Raw genomic sequence first — 15,629 nt, 5'->3', positions numbered from 1 at the left:
TTGTGTCGAGTTTCCTTCTCCTTTGCTTTGGCTTAAAGTTGTACAGTCTCAATAGAGGCTTCTCTAATTGTGTCTTCTCTCAGTTTTTTTGCTCTCAATTTCAAACAACTCCATCCTTTGATGAAGCTCCCTTTTCCATCCTTTGAAGCTCATTTTTTTTATCATCCTCAAACTGGCTTTGCAAAAAACCACTTTCATGTCATTTAATTCTTTTCCTTCTCAAGGTGGTGATTTTCCTCATTGCATTATCCACCTCCCCTCTTTAACTTGTTGTATGTCAGTCTTTGATTTTTTTCCATGTCATTTAGTTTTCCTGGTGTTTTCTTCTGATGTGTGTGTGCTCCAGCTCTCTTCTTTTTTGGCCTCTAGCTCAGATTTTTTGTGAGTTCCATCTCTCCCATCTCTCGTTTCATCTCTTGCATCTTGTGGGTCAGTTTAAATCCTTCTTGGCTGTTTTTTCCCTCAAGGCTCCCATTTCCTCCATCTCTTGCTGCAGCTGCTTCTAGTTTTGCCTCAGTGTCCTCCTTCTGTTTCAAGATGTCAGATTTTAGCCTCTCCAGTTCTTCCTTTTCAACCTTTGTGTCAAACATTGCCTTTTCAAGCTCTTTCTTTCTGTCTTTGAATATCGGATTTGACTGTCTGAAGATGGTCAAATCTCCAATCTTTGTCTGCTCCATATTTCTATCAAGTTCTTCTCTTTCCTTTTCAACTCATCCTTAAGCTTCTGAAGGGTGTCCATTTCAACCTTAATTTCATCCATTTTTGTGTCTAGGCTCTTCCTTTGCTTTTGCAGGTTGCACAGTCTCAATAGAGGCTTCTCTAATTGTGTCTACGAGGACCAACTTGGGCTTCATTTTTCATTTTGACTACCTCCATTTTTGCTGCTGCATTTTCCAACTTGTCTTAGGCCAATTTTCTTTCCTTTCTTGATCCAGTTCCATTCTTTTCCCTTTTCATCTCTTCTTTAGCCTCGACCAATTTTTTGCCCTTTCGTTTGTGAGGATATCTCTCTGTTCCTGAAACTCATCTGACATTTTACCTCTTTCCTTTTCCATGTCTTCCCTAGATGTCTGAAGAGTTTGTCTTTCTAGTTGAAGTTCATTTTGAGTTTCTCTCAGTTTGTAGCTCTCAATTTCAAACAACTCCATCCTTTGATTAAACTCTGTAATCCTATTTTCGAGAACATCATGCCTTTCTTTTCTGTTTGTTTCTATCTCTTTCTGAATTTCCTCCATCTGTACTCTTCTCATGTCTATTTCCTCCCTCTGTACTTTCTTCTGTTTATTCTGTTTCTGCATCTTTCATATTCATTTTCTGTTTATTTCTCATATTTCTCCATTTTCTCCCTCTCTGTGCTCTTCTCATGTCTGTTTCCTCCTCTCTGTTAATCTTCTCGTGTCTATTTTTCCTCCCATCTGTGCTCTTCTCGTCTATCTTTTTCCATCTGTTGTACTCTTCTCATGTCTATTTCCTCCATCTGTACTCTTCTCATGTCTATTTCCTCCCTCTCCTGTTTGATTTCTACCCTTTGTTGTTGTATCTCTTCTATTGCTTTGTTAAGCATTTGCCTTTCATTTTCAAGGATATCGCTTTGTTCTTGAATCACTTTTGCCATTTTACCTCTTTCACATTCTACATCTTCCCTAGTTTTCTCCAGAGTTTGTATTTGTATTTTAAGAGCATATTCATTTTCTCTAAGTTTGTTGTGTGTAGTTTCAAAAAAGTTGATTTTCTGGTCAAGCTCCTTCTCAATCCTTTTAAGCTCTTTTCTATCATTCTGAAACTGGGTTTCTAAAATAGATTTCATCTCTTTTAGCTCTTTCCTTTCCAGTGTTATCCTCTCCATAAGTGCATCTAGTTCTTCTTTAGCCTGTTGTATTTTTGTCTTTGATTTTTCCATCTCATTAAGTTTTCTGGTGTTTCTTCTGATGGTGTGCTCCAGTTGCCTTCTCTCGGCCTCCAGCTCAGCTTTAGTGAGTTCCATTTCTCTCATCTCCCTTTTCATCTTTTGTATTTTGTCATCTACATCTTCTCTCTGTTTTTGAATGTCATTTTCAATGCTTTTAACTTTTTCCATTTCTTTTTTCAAGAGTTTTAATTTAGCTTCTGTTTCCTCCCTTTGTCCGGATAAGTCATTTTTTTCTTTCTCTATGTGCTGTTTTTCCTTCTTTGTCTGCACCATTGTTTTATCAAGTTCTTCTTTTTGCCTTTTTATGTTAGTTTCCTTTTCCTCTAGTATTTGTATATCAAATTTCACTTTTTCCATCCTTACCTCAATTTCATCATGTTTCATCTTTACCTCCATTTTTTCTCTCTGGAGATCAGCCCTATTTTTTTCCATGTCAGCCATTTTGTTTTTTAGTTCCTCCATTTCTTTCTGAATTTGTTCTTTCTTCAGTTTTTCTGCTTTTATTGTGTCCTCCAAGAGTTTCTGAGCATCTTGCCTTTGTTGTTGTATTTCAGCCTGCAGAAATTCCTTCACTTTTTCTAAATCTTTCCATTTTTGTTCAAGTTCATTTCTGCTCTCATTCAATTCTTTACTCTGTTTTTTAATTTCTTCATCAAACTCTTCCTTTTGTTTTGTAAGTTGCCCTGCCTGTTCCTCTATTTCCCTCTTTTCTCTTTTCCTTTCATTTGAGATTATTTCCAATTTTGTGGTTTTCTTTTGGATCTCTACATTTTCAGTTAGTAATTCACTCTTCTGTTTTTCAAGCTGTTCCCTATCGTTTAGTATTTCTTGTTTTTGTCTTTCTATCTCTACTTTAACTATTTCTAGATCTTCTCTGATCTTTTTGGCATCTCTCTCATTGTCTTCTTTTTCTTTTAGCAGTTCTAGTTTCTTTTCCCCCAGAACTATTTTGTCTTTATCAAGTTGAGCTTGGCTGCGCTGAACATTTTCTTGCTTTCTTTGAATCTCGGCATGCATCAGTTCAAGCTCTTGCTTCATTCTGAATGAGTCCAAATTCATATGGTCAACCTTTTCCTTCTCTTTGTTGAGCTGTTTTGTCATTGTTTCCAACCTGCTGTTTTCATCTTTGATCCTGTCCTTCATTTTTTCTATATTGTCTTTCTCTCTGTCTATCTCAAGCTTTATTTCCTCTAGTTCACATCTCTGTGTTTGGAGTATTTCTTTCTGTTGCTGTATGTAATTTTGCTGTTCCTCCATCTCAGACATACTGATTGAGAACTGATGTTTTTCTAGCTCATCTCCCATCCCGGAGTCATCCAAGTCTTTCTCGTCTTTCATTTCCCGTTCAGGTGCATGTCTGAGTTGCAGAATCTCAGCCTTTAGTATTTCCTTTGAAGAGACAAAGAAATAATACATAATTTAAAGAAATATATGAATAATGAACTATTTGTGTATATACACAGATGACAAAGGACTGATTACATTTTAAAAAGTAGGGCTGTGTTCACATTTAGCATCTTTTGAAGCAGCCAGTGTCTTACATTATAATATGGAGTAGACCGTGTTTTTTTTAAAGAAGTCCTAAGCGTTTTTTAAAACGCAGCCAGTGTCTTTTTCTACAATTCAGAGCGTCTTAAAGCTGAAAAAACGTTTTTGAAAAAAACATAAACACACTACCCTAAACTTTTTTTTTTTTACTGCTGACCAATTACAAGCTGAGTAATGAGACGTCCATATAGCCTAGTGCTCAAACATTTTAGAGCAGAGCACTCTGGAATCTTTGTTAATAGTGGAGAAGCTTATTACGATTGACTTTGAGCATAGTCAGCTATATGACAGTCAAATGGCATTACAAATATTCATTTGTGGAGTAAAACTGGACATGCGCCCAAATTTCTGGTCAGTGTATGTGTTTATTACATTGCTAAAAACTAGCTTATTAGCTATCATTATCACTACATTAGTATTATATTACAATAAAAGACATCCTCAACTACTTCTTGCTGCCAGCAGTTTTGGTAATTAAAACGACCTGTTTTCTTGTCAAAAAAAGATGCATGTGAACATAGCCTCAGTAGAAACATTTAAGTGGCAATTTTTTTCTTGCAGTTCTTAAACTAAATGTTAATAAAAGAGTTTGTATCCTTTCCATATATTTTTCAGGCACCCTGTAGGGAGCTGTCTGGTTTAAAGTGGTGTTTTTCTTAAAGCCAAACCATAGTCCACAACTAGTATCGCTTTACAAACAATTACATAAGAGACTAAATTTGTGTTTACTGGGGTGCAGCAAATCTTGTTATATCATTTTGTTTAGTTTATGTTTTAACATCCTAGTAATACCAGCTGTAAAATTCTTATTTGACTTAATTAACATGTGGGTATATATTGTTTCTATGTTTTGTATGTATATTATTTATATGTTCCTAATATCCAATGTTTGTAATATGGCACACTCAGGCTGTAAAGGATTACTGCTCTAAATGATTACTACTGCTTTTTAGATGGTGTAAGATAGCAATTTTTCATGCGCCAGACCACACCTTATGTTGTTAATTGCCACACCCCTGGGCGCATTGTTCAATAAAAGTGAAGCGCATGGCGAGGCATGGCGAGAAATCCGAGCGTAAGATAGGAAAAAGCTTTGCGTCGGGATAATAATACGCTTTGCGCTGGGTTTATGATTGCGAAAATAGGGCCCGTAGACTTACAAATCTAAACATGTATACCTTCTGTTTGTTCAGGTCTTCGAGGTCCAACTGCAGCTTCTCTTTCTCTTCTTGGGCCTGTTGTATGGCTTCTGAGTCTCGTTGCATATCCTCTCTCTTGGTCTCTACCTTCTTTGTTTCAATCTCACACTCTCTCAGCCGTTCTTCCACCTCATTCTGCTGTTGTGCTAGCTTCAATTTCAAAATTTCCAGCTCATCTCTCGCTCTCAGGGTTCTTTCAAGTCTCTGGTCCAGGTCTCTTCTCTTTCTTTGTATCTCTAGCCTTACCATTTTCAGCTCATCCCTCTCTCTCTTAATGGCATATGCACTTTGGTCAGTTTCTAGTTTAATTCTTTTCAGCAACTCACGGATGTGCTCTATCTCTTGAATCAGTCTTTGCAGCTGAGTGTTCATAAGCTCTCTGTCGCTGATGTCTATATGACACACTTCCATTTTACTCTGCACGTCCATTTTTGTTCTCCAAACCATTTCTCTGGTTTTCTCCATTTCCTGAATCAGTCGGAAGATTTCTGTGTTGATTTTATCCTGTTCCTCTGGGTCTCTATCACTAAACTCTGCCTTGCTGTCAAATTCATCTCTGGCTCTTTGCAGTTCAGCCATAAACCTCTCCATATCTCGTTTCTCTTTCTCTGTCTCTTCCCTTTTGAGTTGAAATTCATCCTTTGCCTTCTCTATCTCCACTTTCATCTGTTCCATCTCATCTCTCTTTCTCCTGGTTTTCCTCAGTCTCTGCTCTAGCTCTTTCCTCTTTCTCTCCATCTCAGCAGTCATATACTCCATCTCTGCCATGTCTCGTTTAGTCTTTTGCATTTTGTCCTCTAGCTCCTCTCGCTGTTTCTGGATCTCATCCCTCTGTCTCCTCATTTCCTCCATCTCCATTTGGGCCTGTTGCATCTTGATCTCTACCTCCTCTCTCTGTTTCAAGATGTCTGAGCGTATCCTCTCCAGCTCGTTCTTCTCCATTTTTGTCTCTGCCATTTTACTCTCCACCTCCTCTTTCTGTCTCTGTATATCAGCTCTCATCCTCTCAAGATGCTCCATCTCTCTTTGGATTCTTTCCATCTTGGCTTCAGTCTCATGTTTCTGCTTCTTTAAGTCATCCTTCATCCCCTGGATCTGGTGCATTTCTCTCTTCATCTCTTCCACTCTCTTGTTCACCTCTTCTTTTTCTACCTGTAACTTTTCTCTCTCCTCCCTTTCCTCTCTCTCAGTCTCATCCCACATTCTCTCAATCTCTGCTCTGACTCTGTCTATTTCTTGTTTTACCCGCTCATATGGCTCTGCCTCTTTACGTGTTTCCTGTCTCATCCTTTCCAGATTCTCCCTTTGGTTCTCAAGCTCGACTCTCATCTGTTGCAGTCGTTCCTCTTCCTTTCTTGTTTCTCTCAATGTTCTCTTAATATCCTCTTTCTGTTCCTCCAGTTCTGTCCTTATTTGTTCTATCCTCTGCCTCTCCAGTGTTACTGTCTCTCTGGTGTGCTCAATCATTTCTCTCTCTCTCACCACTGCATTTGTGGCTCTTTCTATATCCTCTCTCTCTTTCTGGTGTTGTGTCCTCTGTTGTACCTCCTCTCTAATGCCATCATACCTACTCTTATCCAGCTCCTCCTTGAGTCTAACGGTTTCCTCACGTACCTGCTCCAGCCTATCCCATTCTTTCTCTGATTCCCTTTTTACCTTATCAAGATCATCTCTCTCCCTCTGCATAGCAACTTTCAACTGTTCAATCGTTTCTTTTTCTTGCTTGTTTTCTTGCAGCATGCTCTGTAAGAGCTGTCTTTCATCAGCATATCTCACTCTCTCCTGGTCCTGTTGTAATCTAAGTATTTCTGTCCTCATGTTTTCCAGTTCTTCTCTCTCTCTTTGCAGCTCTGCTCGTTTCTCCAACTCCTCCATCGCCACCTCATACCTCCTTTTCTCCATCTCCTCTCTTCCTTTAACAGTCTCCATTCGCTGTCGTTCCAGGGTGCTCTCAGCTTCCTTTACTGTTTCCTTTATATCTTCTGCCTCTTTGTGGACCCTTGATGCTTCAGAAACCCTTTTCTCAAGCTCTCTCATCTGTTGTTTCAGTTCTTGTCTCATTTGGTTGATTTCATCCCTCTCTTTTTGTACATTGGTCACTCTGCTTTGGATATCTTCGTTCTGTGCATCAAATTCTTGCTTTAACTGTTCTTCCCTTTTCTTTACATCATCTGTTCTTTTCTTCAAAGAGTCTTTCTCCCCTTTTAAGAAAGCTTTCATTTGTTCAATCAGCTCTTTCTCTTGTCTCATTTCTTCCCTGTTCATTTCAATGTTATCTTTTTCTTTTTGAATCTCCTCCTTTAGTTGGTCCAGATTTTCTTGTTCTTGTTGGGTTCTTGTTCTCTGTTCCATTTCTTCCTTCTCTGTCTCAAACCATTTTCTTTCCATTTCATCTTTTAGCTGAATGATTTCAGACTTTATTGACTCATAATGTTCTTTTTCCACCTTATTCTTCTCCCTTTGGGTTTCCACTTCATCTTTTTCTCTCTGGATCTCTGCTTTCATGAGGTCCATTTGGTCCTTTGTTTGTTTTGTTTCTTCAATTTTATGCTCAATATCATCAATCTGAAGCTGTATGTGAGCTTTCATTTTCTCCATTCGCTCTTTCTCTCTTTTTATAATCTCGCGGTTCTGCTCTGTCTCTTCACTGTCCTTTAGTAGACCATACCTCATAGCCTCCAGCTCTTGCCTTTCTTTCAGAATCTCAGTGCTCCTTCTCTCTATCTTTTCTTTTTCTATTTCTATCTCAGCTTTCATTCTTTCAGTTGTCTCCTTATCCCGTTGTACTTCTTCACTCCACTGTCTCAGTTGTTGCCTTTTTTTCTCTTCCTTTATCCTGTTCATCTCACTAACCTTCTGGACCTCTGCCTTCATCCTCTCCACTTCATCTCTCTCTCTCTGTATTCCAGCTCGCTGTTCAATCTCCTCTTTCATTGTGTCATACTTTCGTTTCTCCATTTCTTCCTTTGCCTTACGGGCATCATCCCGCTGTTTCTCCAGGATGTCTTTGGCCCTCTGGACCTCAGCCCTCACCTGCTCCAGTTTTCTGCTTGCTTGTCTTTTCTCCTCTATCCTCCTATCTATGGTCTTTGTTTTCTTTTGGATGTCAATTCTTGCCCAGTCTAGCTTTTCTCTCTCCTTACTTACTTCTTCTTTTTCTCTCTCTAGCTCCTCCTGTGCTGTTTCTAACTCCCATCTTACCTTCTCCAAATCCTTCTCTTTTCTGGAGACCTCAGATTTTCTCTTGTCAATTAAATCCTTTTCTAGATGTAAATTTGTTTTCAGACTGTGTAGTCTCTCTCTCTCTTGACTGGTTTTCTCTTTGTTATTTTCAATCTCCTCCTTTGCTATTTCCAATTCAGCCTGCAAACTCAATAGTTGATCTTTCTCCTGTTGAATGAGCACTCGCTGTTCCTGCTCATCTTTCTCTGCTTCTCGCCATCGCACCTCCATCTCTTCCTTAACTGTATTAATTTCATTTTTTATCTGTTCGAATTGCTCTTTCTGCTTCTTTATGTCATGTCTCTTTTTCTCTAAGTCATCTTTTTCACTTTGTACCTCAGTTTTCATCCGTTCCATGCTTTCTTTAGCTTGTTTTGTCTCTTCAATTTGTTTTTCTATTTCGTAAATCTGACCTTGGATGTCACTCTTCATCTGATCCATCTTCTCTTTCTCCAGTCTAGTGATCTGTTGGTTTCTCTGTGTCTCCTCCTTTGCTCTTAGTGTCTCATATCTTATCAGCTCCAGCTCTTGCCGCTCACGAAAGATGTCCTCACGTCTGTGCTCTAGCATCTCTCTCTCTGTCTGGATGTCAGCCCTCATCTGTTCCATTCCCTCTCTCTCTCTGTCTGCATCCTCCCCACTCTGTGACATTCGCTCCCTGGCATGTTGTAGCTGAACTCTCAGCTGATCGATAGTTCTCTCATTTTGTTGTTTCTCCTCCAAAAGCTGAGTGATTTCCCCCTGCTGCCTCTCGATCTTCTCTCTCAAGCCGCCCACTTCTCCTCGCTCTCTTTTCGTGCCCTCCCAGAGTCTCTCTATTTTCTCAATGGCTTGCATGGTTTCCTGTCTTCTGCGTTTTAAGGATTCCCTCTTGGACTGGGTGTCATCTTTTCGCCATGCTCCACTCTCCTCTCTCCTCTCAACAGGCCCCTGTGCCACATCTGTTTGAGTGCTCTTGCTGTTCTGGTGTCTCCTTTCTGTAGGGAAAACAGTACATAGTGTAATAATAACATTTTTGTTGAATTTTGAGATGTCTATAAGTAACGGATAATGCCCAGCGAGGTATCCATTATCAGAAATAAATGGACGACGCGGAGGCGTGAACCATCCTAAGCGAAGCGGCCGCGAAGTCCATTTATTTCTGATAATGGACGCATCGAAGGGCATTATCCCATTTATACCATGGTCACTTACGAAATAAATAAATATGAAATCAATTATTAATACTAAATGAGTTTTAGAGCTAAAATAGTTTTTTCAGCTGTTTACAGTTGATTCCAATGTTGCGAAGCCTGCCTTCAGGCTCAAACGTCGCCCTACTATCGTTGTTATAGTTACCATTCATAAGCATTGATATGAAACGGCGATTAAACTTTTTTTTTACCAGATCTACTTCATAGGTGTAGTATATCACTTGGGGGCCATCATTGTCATGGTCATTATCATTTTTCTGCATGGGTATATGGGGAGTGTTATGTGATGATATCATTTATGAGCGAGCAAACAAGTACAAATAATGCACTGCTGTCATATTCTGCTCGTTCTCTCTTGAAATACTTCAATGTTAGTTTTTCTGCTTCTTCAGTCCTGAGGATGGTTTGTAGTGCTAGGTTTTAATACATTTATCAATTATCATAGAGATATTGCTTATTACACATTGTGGATATCTTTTTTTCTAATTTTCCCTTCCTATCCAAAACATCTGGGGGGCCGAATGAAACCTGCTGGCGGGCCTGATCTGGCCCCCAGGCCTTATGTTTGACACCCCTGGTCTATAATATAAAAGTTTGTCTATAATATGGTGAATTCCTTCTATTTAGGAAATAAAATGATTTCACAATCTCAGATGTCACATTGCTGTGCCATGAAGAAAGCAAGTATAACAAATGTTTTGATGATGTGAGTTAAACCTTGGGAATGAACTCACCCAGTTCCTCCATGAGTTTAGGTTCATGTAGCCTCAGTATCAGGAGAAAGGACTCTCTGCTTTGTGGTTGTGCTGTCTCCAGAGCCTTAAACAGTCTTTTTAGTACCTCTTGGGGGGTCTGAGCAGTCTGCACATCGAACGCTGCCTCCTCCGGGACCAGCTGCTGTGAGATCACAGCATTTGCTATCAGCCCAACATGCTGGACCTGAGAGATGATTTGCTCCCTGAACTCCTCCAGGAACTCACCAGCTGGTGGAAAATAGTGTCAGAGGATAAGAGGGGGGTAGGGGTAGTCTATTTGAGCAGTTTTCACTGTATCAGGAAATTATGTTTGTATAACCAGATACTCTCATTTTCAACTTGGATGCCTTGTTGTTGAATTTGAATGTGAATATGGGATTGTGGGTATTTAATTTTAATAGGCTTCTCTTAGAGTCACAGAATGTTTATATTTTACCTTGTTGTTGTAAATAGCCTACTTCTCACGACTTGAGCCCTTGGACACCAGTATATGTGCATATGGAGCTGAAGGACTAGCAACAGGCAAAGACAATCTCTAAAGAGCCATGTCTACTGACCAGGTAATATTTCACAATTCTCGCGATATGTCAGTGGGGCACCAACAGCCAAATTGCAAGGTTGGTTCTCTGCTTGCGGGGCACTGCTAGGTGTGCTAGGTGCGCAATTCTCCCTATTATAAGTTTGTTTACCATCAAAATAACTTTGAAGCTGTTATATGAAGGAAAAAAACTTGCATAGGATCCCTCATCCAAATTATTTATGCTGAAAAATGGATTGATCTGAAATGACATACCAAACTACTTCACAATATGACTTTCACTGTATGAGCATAATATTTCACAGTGTACAAAAAGTTTGAACAATGCATTTTTCAGGTTTGCTCATTTGGTTCTCTATTAGGTTTGCTTACCGAGATTAGAGACTCTAATTTGAAACCGCAACCACTCAGTGAGAACAAGCGATGATACCAATATTTGCTATTTCATTAACACAATGCAGGGACTATGAAGCATAAGTAAGTTGAGTAATTAGAAGTGCTTTTCAACATTATGGCCCTGAGTTTGGCAAGTAATTTTATGTCGCGGCGGCGCGCCTGGTCTACAACCAACCCAAAAGGGCACATGTTACCCCGCTGCTCATCCAGCTACACTGGCTACCTATGGCGGCCCGCATCAAATTCAAGTCTCTAACGCTTGCCTACAAAGTAGTCTCCGGCTCTGCTCCCACCTACTTGAATGCCCTCATACAGACTTACACTACCTCCAGACCGCCAAGGCTCCTCTGACCCGAACGACGCCTAGCTCTACCACCGGTGCGCTCAAGCCAATCCAAACTTTTCTCATCTGTTGTTCCTCGTTGGTGGAACACACTGCCAGTTCCTACAAGAGCAGGGACATCCTTTTCCACTTTCAAAAAACTCCTGAAGACCCAGCTCTTTAGAGAACATCTACTCTCATAGCAACACTTACAACAAGTCTTACTGATCCTAGCACTCACCAGCCGTTTTAAACTGACAAGTAACTGTTAAAAAACAGCACTCACCCACGCACTTATTCTTACTGTACTCTAATTTTTTTTAAACTGTCCTAAAATTGTGAGAATTGTTCTAAAACTTACTGTTTACCATGTTGTTAGTCGCTTTGGTTAAAAAGCGTCAGCCAAATGTAATGTAATGTAATGTAATGTCAACGAAGGGACACTGAAAGACTGGGCTGTACGAAACTTGGTAGGCATGTAGCCCCACCAGGATGAAATAGAACCATTGATTTTCGTTTTGATCTGTCGCACCAGAGCCCCCGAAATGTGAGTAGGGCGGACCGTTTTCTGTGAATATCTCGAGAACCATAGAGCCCAGGAGGACCTATTTGTTTTTGTATGTTGGTGTAAAGGAGTCATCTCAACCCCTCCCATAACCACTCACACACACACAGGAACGCACACACACACACACACACACATAAACACACCCACAACACGCAGGCACATGCATACAAACACATAAACACAGACACACATACACACACACACACACACACCAATTATTCCCACACACACACTCACAAGTGAACATACACACACACACACACACAACACATGCAGGGAAGCAGGCACACACATACAAACACATAAACACACACACACACACACACCCCATTACTCCCACACACACACTCACACACGCACAGACACATAAAACACACACACACATATGCAGGCAAGCAGACACACGCACACACACACACACACACACACACACACACACACACACACAGAAGCACACACAAAAGCAAACACATTCATGCACACATTCATTTACATACACAAAAGTTGCAAGAGTATAGATGGAGACAAATTGACAAGCGTGATTTACTTTTGTGGAGAGAATGTGCAGGACTGAGCAACGGTCATACTTTGTACTGCTTTGCAGTAGCCTACATCTAGTTTCATGAAAGAATAGTCATGTTATGGAACATAAAGATGGGAGCTGAAAATATTTGTTTGTTCCCATTGATTAGCAGTAGGCTACCAATCCAATATCAATATCAATCAAACAGCCTACACCATGATCAAATTGTTGTCTAGTGTCTATTGGTGTCTATTTAAAGTAAAGGACAAGTCTACAAAGCGTCCACTTGTGTTTAAAGCCTGCAAGAGCAGTTGACAGCTTGTATGTGAACACAAGCAGTGAGGCAGCAATTTGTTGCATCTCTTTTAGACAAGTCATACGGCATAAAGACATCTCTTATCCCCATGAATATTGCAGAATTTTATGTACAAAGGCGTTGCCATTAATTGAAATCGAGACAGATCAAAAGAGAGGGAGAAAGGTACAATAAAATAGCACAATAAAACTGGCTAGTGAGGCCAAACTGGCAAACTAAAAATCACTCAATATGAACAATACACAACTTCCTTCAATACTTAGCTATCTGAATGGATTTGTTTTGTGAAGAAACCACCTGTATGAGGACCTTGGCAGATTAAAATGAACCAAGTTCTTGCATGGTAGAGGGGAGAGTTGTGTTTGAAACCCATAAATGGATGAAAGTGAATGAACTAGTAAGCCAGCAAAACCTTTAACAAAGATTATTAAGATTATATTATGTAGTTTCCAATGTGAATGCATTCAATCGGTTGTAGCTGTGCCCTTCACATGAAAGACTTAAGCCTACCATAATCATTTGATTCTGCCATTGCTGTGATAAGGCTCCTCTCTTGGCAGGTTCCAAGGGGAACTACTGGCCTATGGAGATATACACTCACATAAGACCAAAAACAAAGCAATAATAACAATTACAAGAATTGAGATAAATACAATAAATACATACAGAAACAATACACAGAGAAATAAGTAAAATATGAAAATTCAATAGTGTAATGGTTTATGGTTAAATAACATGAATTAAACTATCTGTACATTTAAACAGAAATTCTAGGTTTCATGACAGGACACTAGGCTACTTGATCAGATGAAGGAACTCCCTTCAGCACCCAACCCACAGACACCAAACCTGTCAGCCTTAAATGCCAGTCTTAACATCGCATTAACATAAACAGGCTATTCTGAAGATAAAGCCATAAATATAAAATATGTGCTGAATCCTAATGGATAAGCAGATTCTATTCAATAGGCCACCCACGTTCAAGTGTAGGATGTAGCCTAACTCTGGGCTATCTAGAGGACATAAATAAGATTGTAATGTTCCCAGAGTGTATGGAAATTAACATCCTATAAACTAGGCGAAGGCCATGGATAGCTGCTTCTTATGTAGGCCTAACCTAATAAAAGTTAGCCTACAGGTTATGTGGTTAACGAATTAGACCTACTGCCAAAAAAAAGTTAACTGAAGTAGCCTAGAATTATGAAAATGAATAGCATCATTCATTCTAACCTTAGGCTACAAGCTAGGCCTACTTATCGACGACATACCTTGTGAAGTTACCATCGAAGTAGTTTCATACATTGTGCAGCTGTGTTTATGAAGGCTACAGGTCCGAATAAGCAGAAAGAACTAACCATGCGACAAACAGCTTCTATACTATCTTATAGGTACACACCCACAGAACCCACCTAATTCGAACAGGAGAAAACTTGTGTTATGGAACATAGACTGCTTGATATGACGGGCTCTACACTGTCTGGTTCTTGCTGATAAGTCTGGCATAGGCTAGTCCATGTTGACGAGTGGGCATGGATGGATCCGAACGACCCTACAACGACATCGACTTCACTACCAAGGCCTACTCACTAGATGGCAGAATTTCACTGCACAGAACAAGGCATCGTTAAGACTGATCAAAAATGCCACCCAAGCACACAGTCGTCGAAAACGAAGTGCCAAGCAAGCAGGGAACCAATTGTCATTATTAAAGCTTTTAGAATTCGTTATTTGCAGACGCTGTTGCAGCAAACTAATTTCAGAGGCGTAAAGACAGCAGCCATAGAGATTTATGCGGCTCTGATCATTTGTTATAGGCTATATAGCGACCTCATTTGTTCATACATTGCATTGCTGCCTGGCATACTAACCCATATCGCCGTTGACTTGGAGGAGCCCCTAGCTGCAGTGTGAAAATCGGGGCGGGGCTCAATTTTGAGTTCAGCCCACCTTTATCATACCCTTCACAGTCATCTGTTACATTCCTTACTAATTCTCAACAATTTTCGAAGAAGGTTCAATTAAAAATTGTCACAAGGATGCACAGTGACAATATTAATGCCAGACCAGTTACAATAATATATATTGCACACACTGCCTTTCATCAAATATTGCACAATTCCACTAGGTCCATATTAGATATTGCACACTGTCCTACAAGACAGAAAACATACTCACACATACGCATGCACGCGTGCACGCACACGCACACACACACACATTGCAATATTCCCCAATAAAACTTATTAGTTGAATGCAGCCTACAACAGATGTTGCACTATACCACAATGAAGCCATAGATAGCCTATTTCACATTGCCCAATTCCACAATATGGTCCATAAACATGCACATGCATGCACTCACACAAACATTATTTTGTGTTTATTTGACCTCAATATCCATGCAAGTAAATTTATATTTCAAAGAAACACACATGCCTTGTTCTTCTGCAGAACATTCCAAATGCCATGTGTCTGGAATATCATTATCGTGCACCCAGCGCAAGGTGGCGCAAAGCGCAACGCAAAGCTTATCTTACATCCAGTCAGTGGTGGAGTTAAACCTTGCGCCCAGGGGTATGGTAATTAGCAACATAAGGTGTGGTCTGGCGCATGATCCAAAAATCGCTATTTTACACCCTCTAAAAATCATTACGCCACTGACCAAGAAAAACCTGGTCTAAACGCATATAAAGCACAGCTGAAGATGCACTGTCAGAAATGTTTACATTGTGGTTGTTAAAAATGACTATTGGCGATCGGTTAGGGTCTCACTCATTGGATCCAAATAACAGAAATAGCAAACTCCAAGTCATGGTAGGGTAAGTTAAGCTATAAGCCCATAGCCAATTTAATATGAAAAAGTGAACGGGACACATTTTGAAACTATTTCAGCTTTTGTAGGCCTATCAGTGCTTTCTGAACATATCGAACACACTTTTAAAAACACTGTGATAATACCGAAAACCGTGATAAGTTTGGTCACTATAACCGTGAGATTAAATTTTCATACCGTTACATCCCTAGTGTCAACTGCTAGGTTCAGTATAAGAATGTCCCTTGACATGTACATGTCATGCTTAGCCTATGTTGAACTGCAAAGAAAATAAATAAAAAATGATTATGAAGTCACATGTTTCTCT

At 39.8% G+C, this 15,629-nt stretch overlaps 1 protein-coding gene across 1 annotated transcript in view; it reads right to left on the bottom strand.

The window, feature by feature from the left end:
* The window catches only part of LOC125285656 (trichohyalin-like), a gene marked incomplete at its 3' end in the record, with an annotated part of 14,740 nt that extends 838 nt beyond the window's left edge, over positions 1-13,902 (bottom strand). The window contains exons 1-5 of the mRNA XM_048230193.1: positions 13,758-13,902; positions 13,000-13,070; positions 9,806-10,054; positions 4,636-8,855; positions 1,711-3,298 (exon numbers count right to left, since the gene is read on the bottom strand). Coding sequence (XP_048086150.1) covers positions 1,711-3,298; positions 4,636-8,855; positions 9,806-10,054; positions 13,000-13,021 — 6,079 coding nt within the window. The remainder of the gene's footprint in view (positions 1-1,710; positions 3,299-4,635; positions 8,856-9,805; positions 10,055-12,999; positions 13,071-13,757) is intronic.
* Positions 13,903-15,629: the final 1,727 nt, after the last annotated feature.

The sequence above is a fragment of the Alosa alosa genome, chromosome 20 (genome assembly GCF_017589495.1).
Source record: "Alosa alosa isolate M-15738 ecotype Scorff River chromosome 20, AALO_Geno_1.1, whole genome shotgun sequence".
NCBI lineage: Eukaryota > Metazoa > Chordata > Actinopteri > Clupeiformes > Clupeidae > Alosa > Alosa alosa.
The sequence above is the reverse complement of the archived record's forward strand: the minus strand, read 5'-3'. Positions and strand labels throughout refer to the sequence as shown.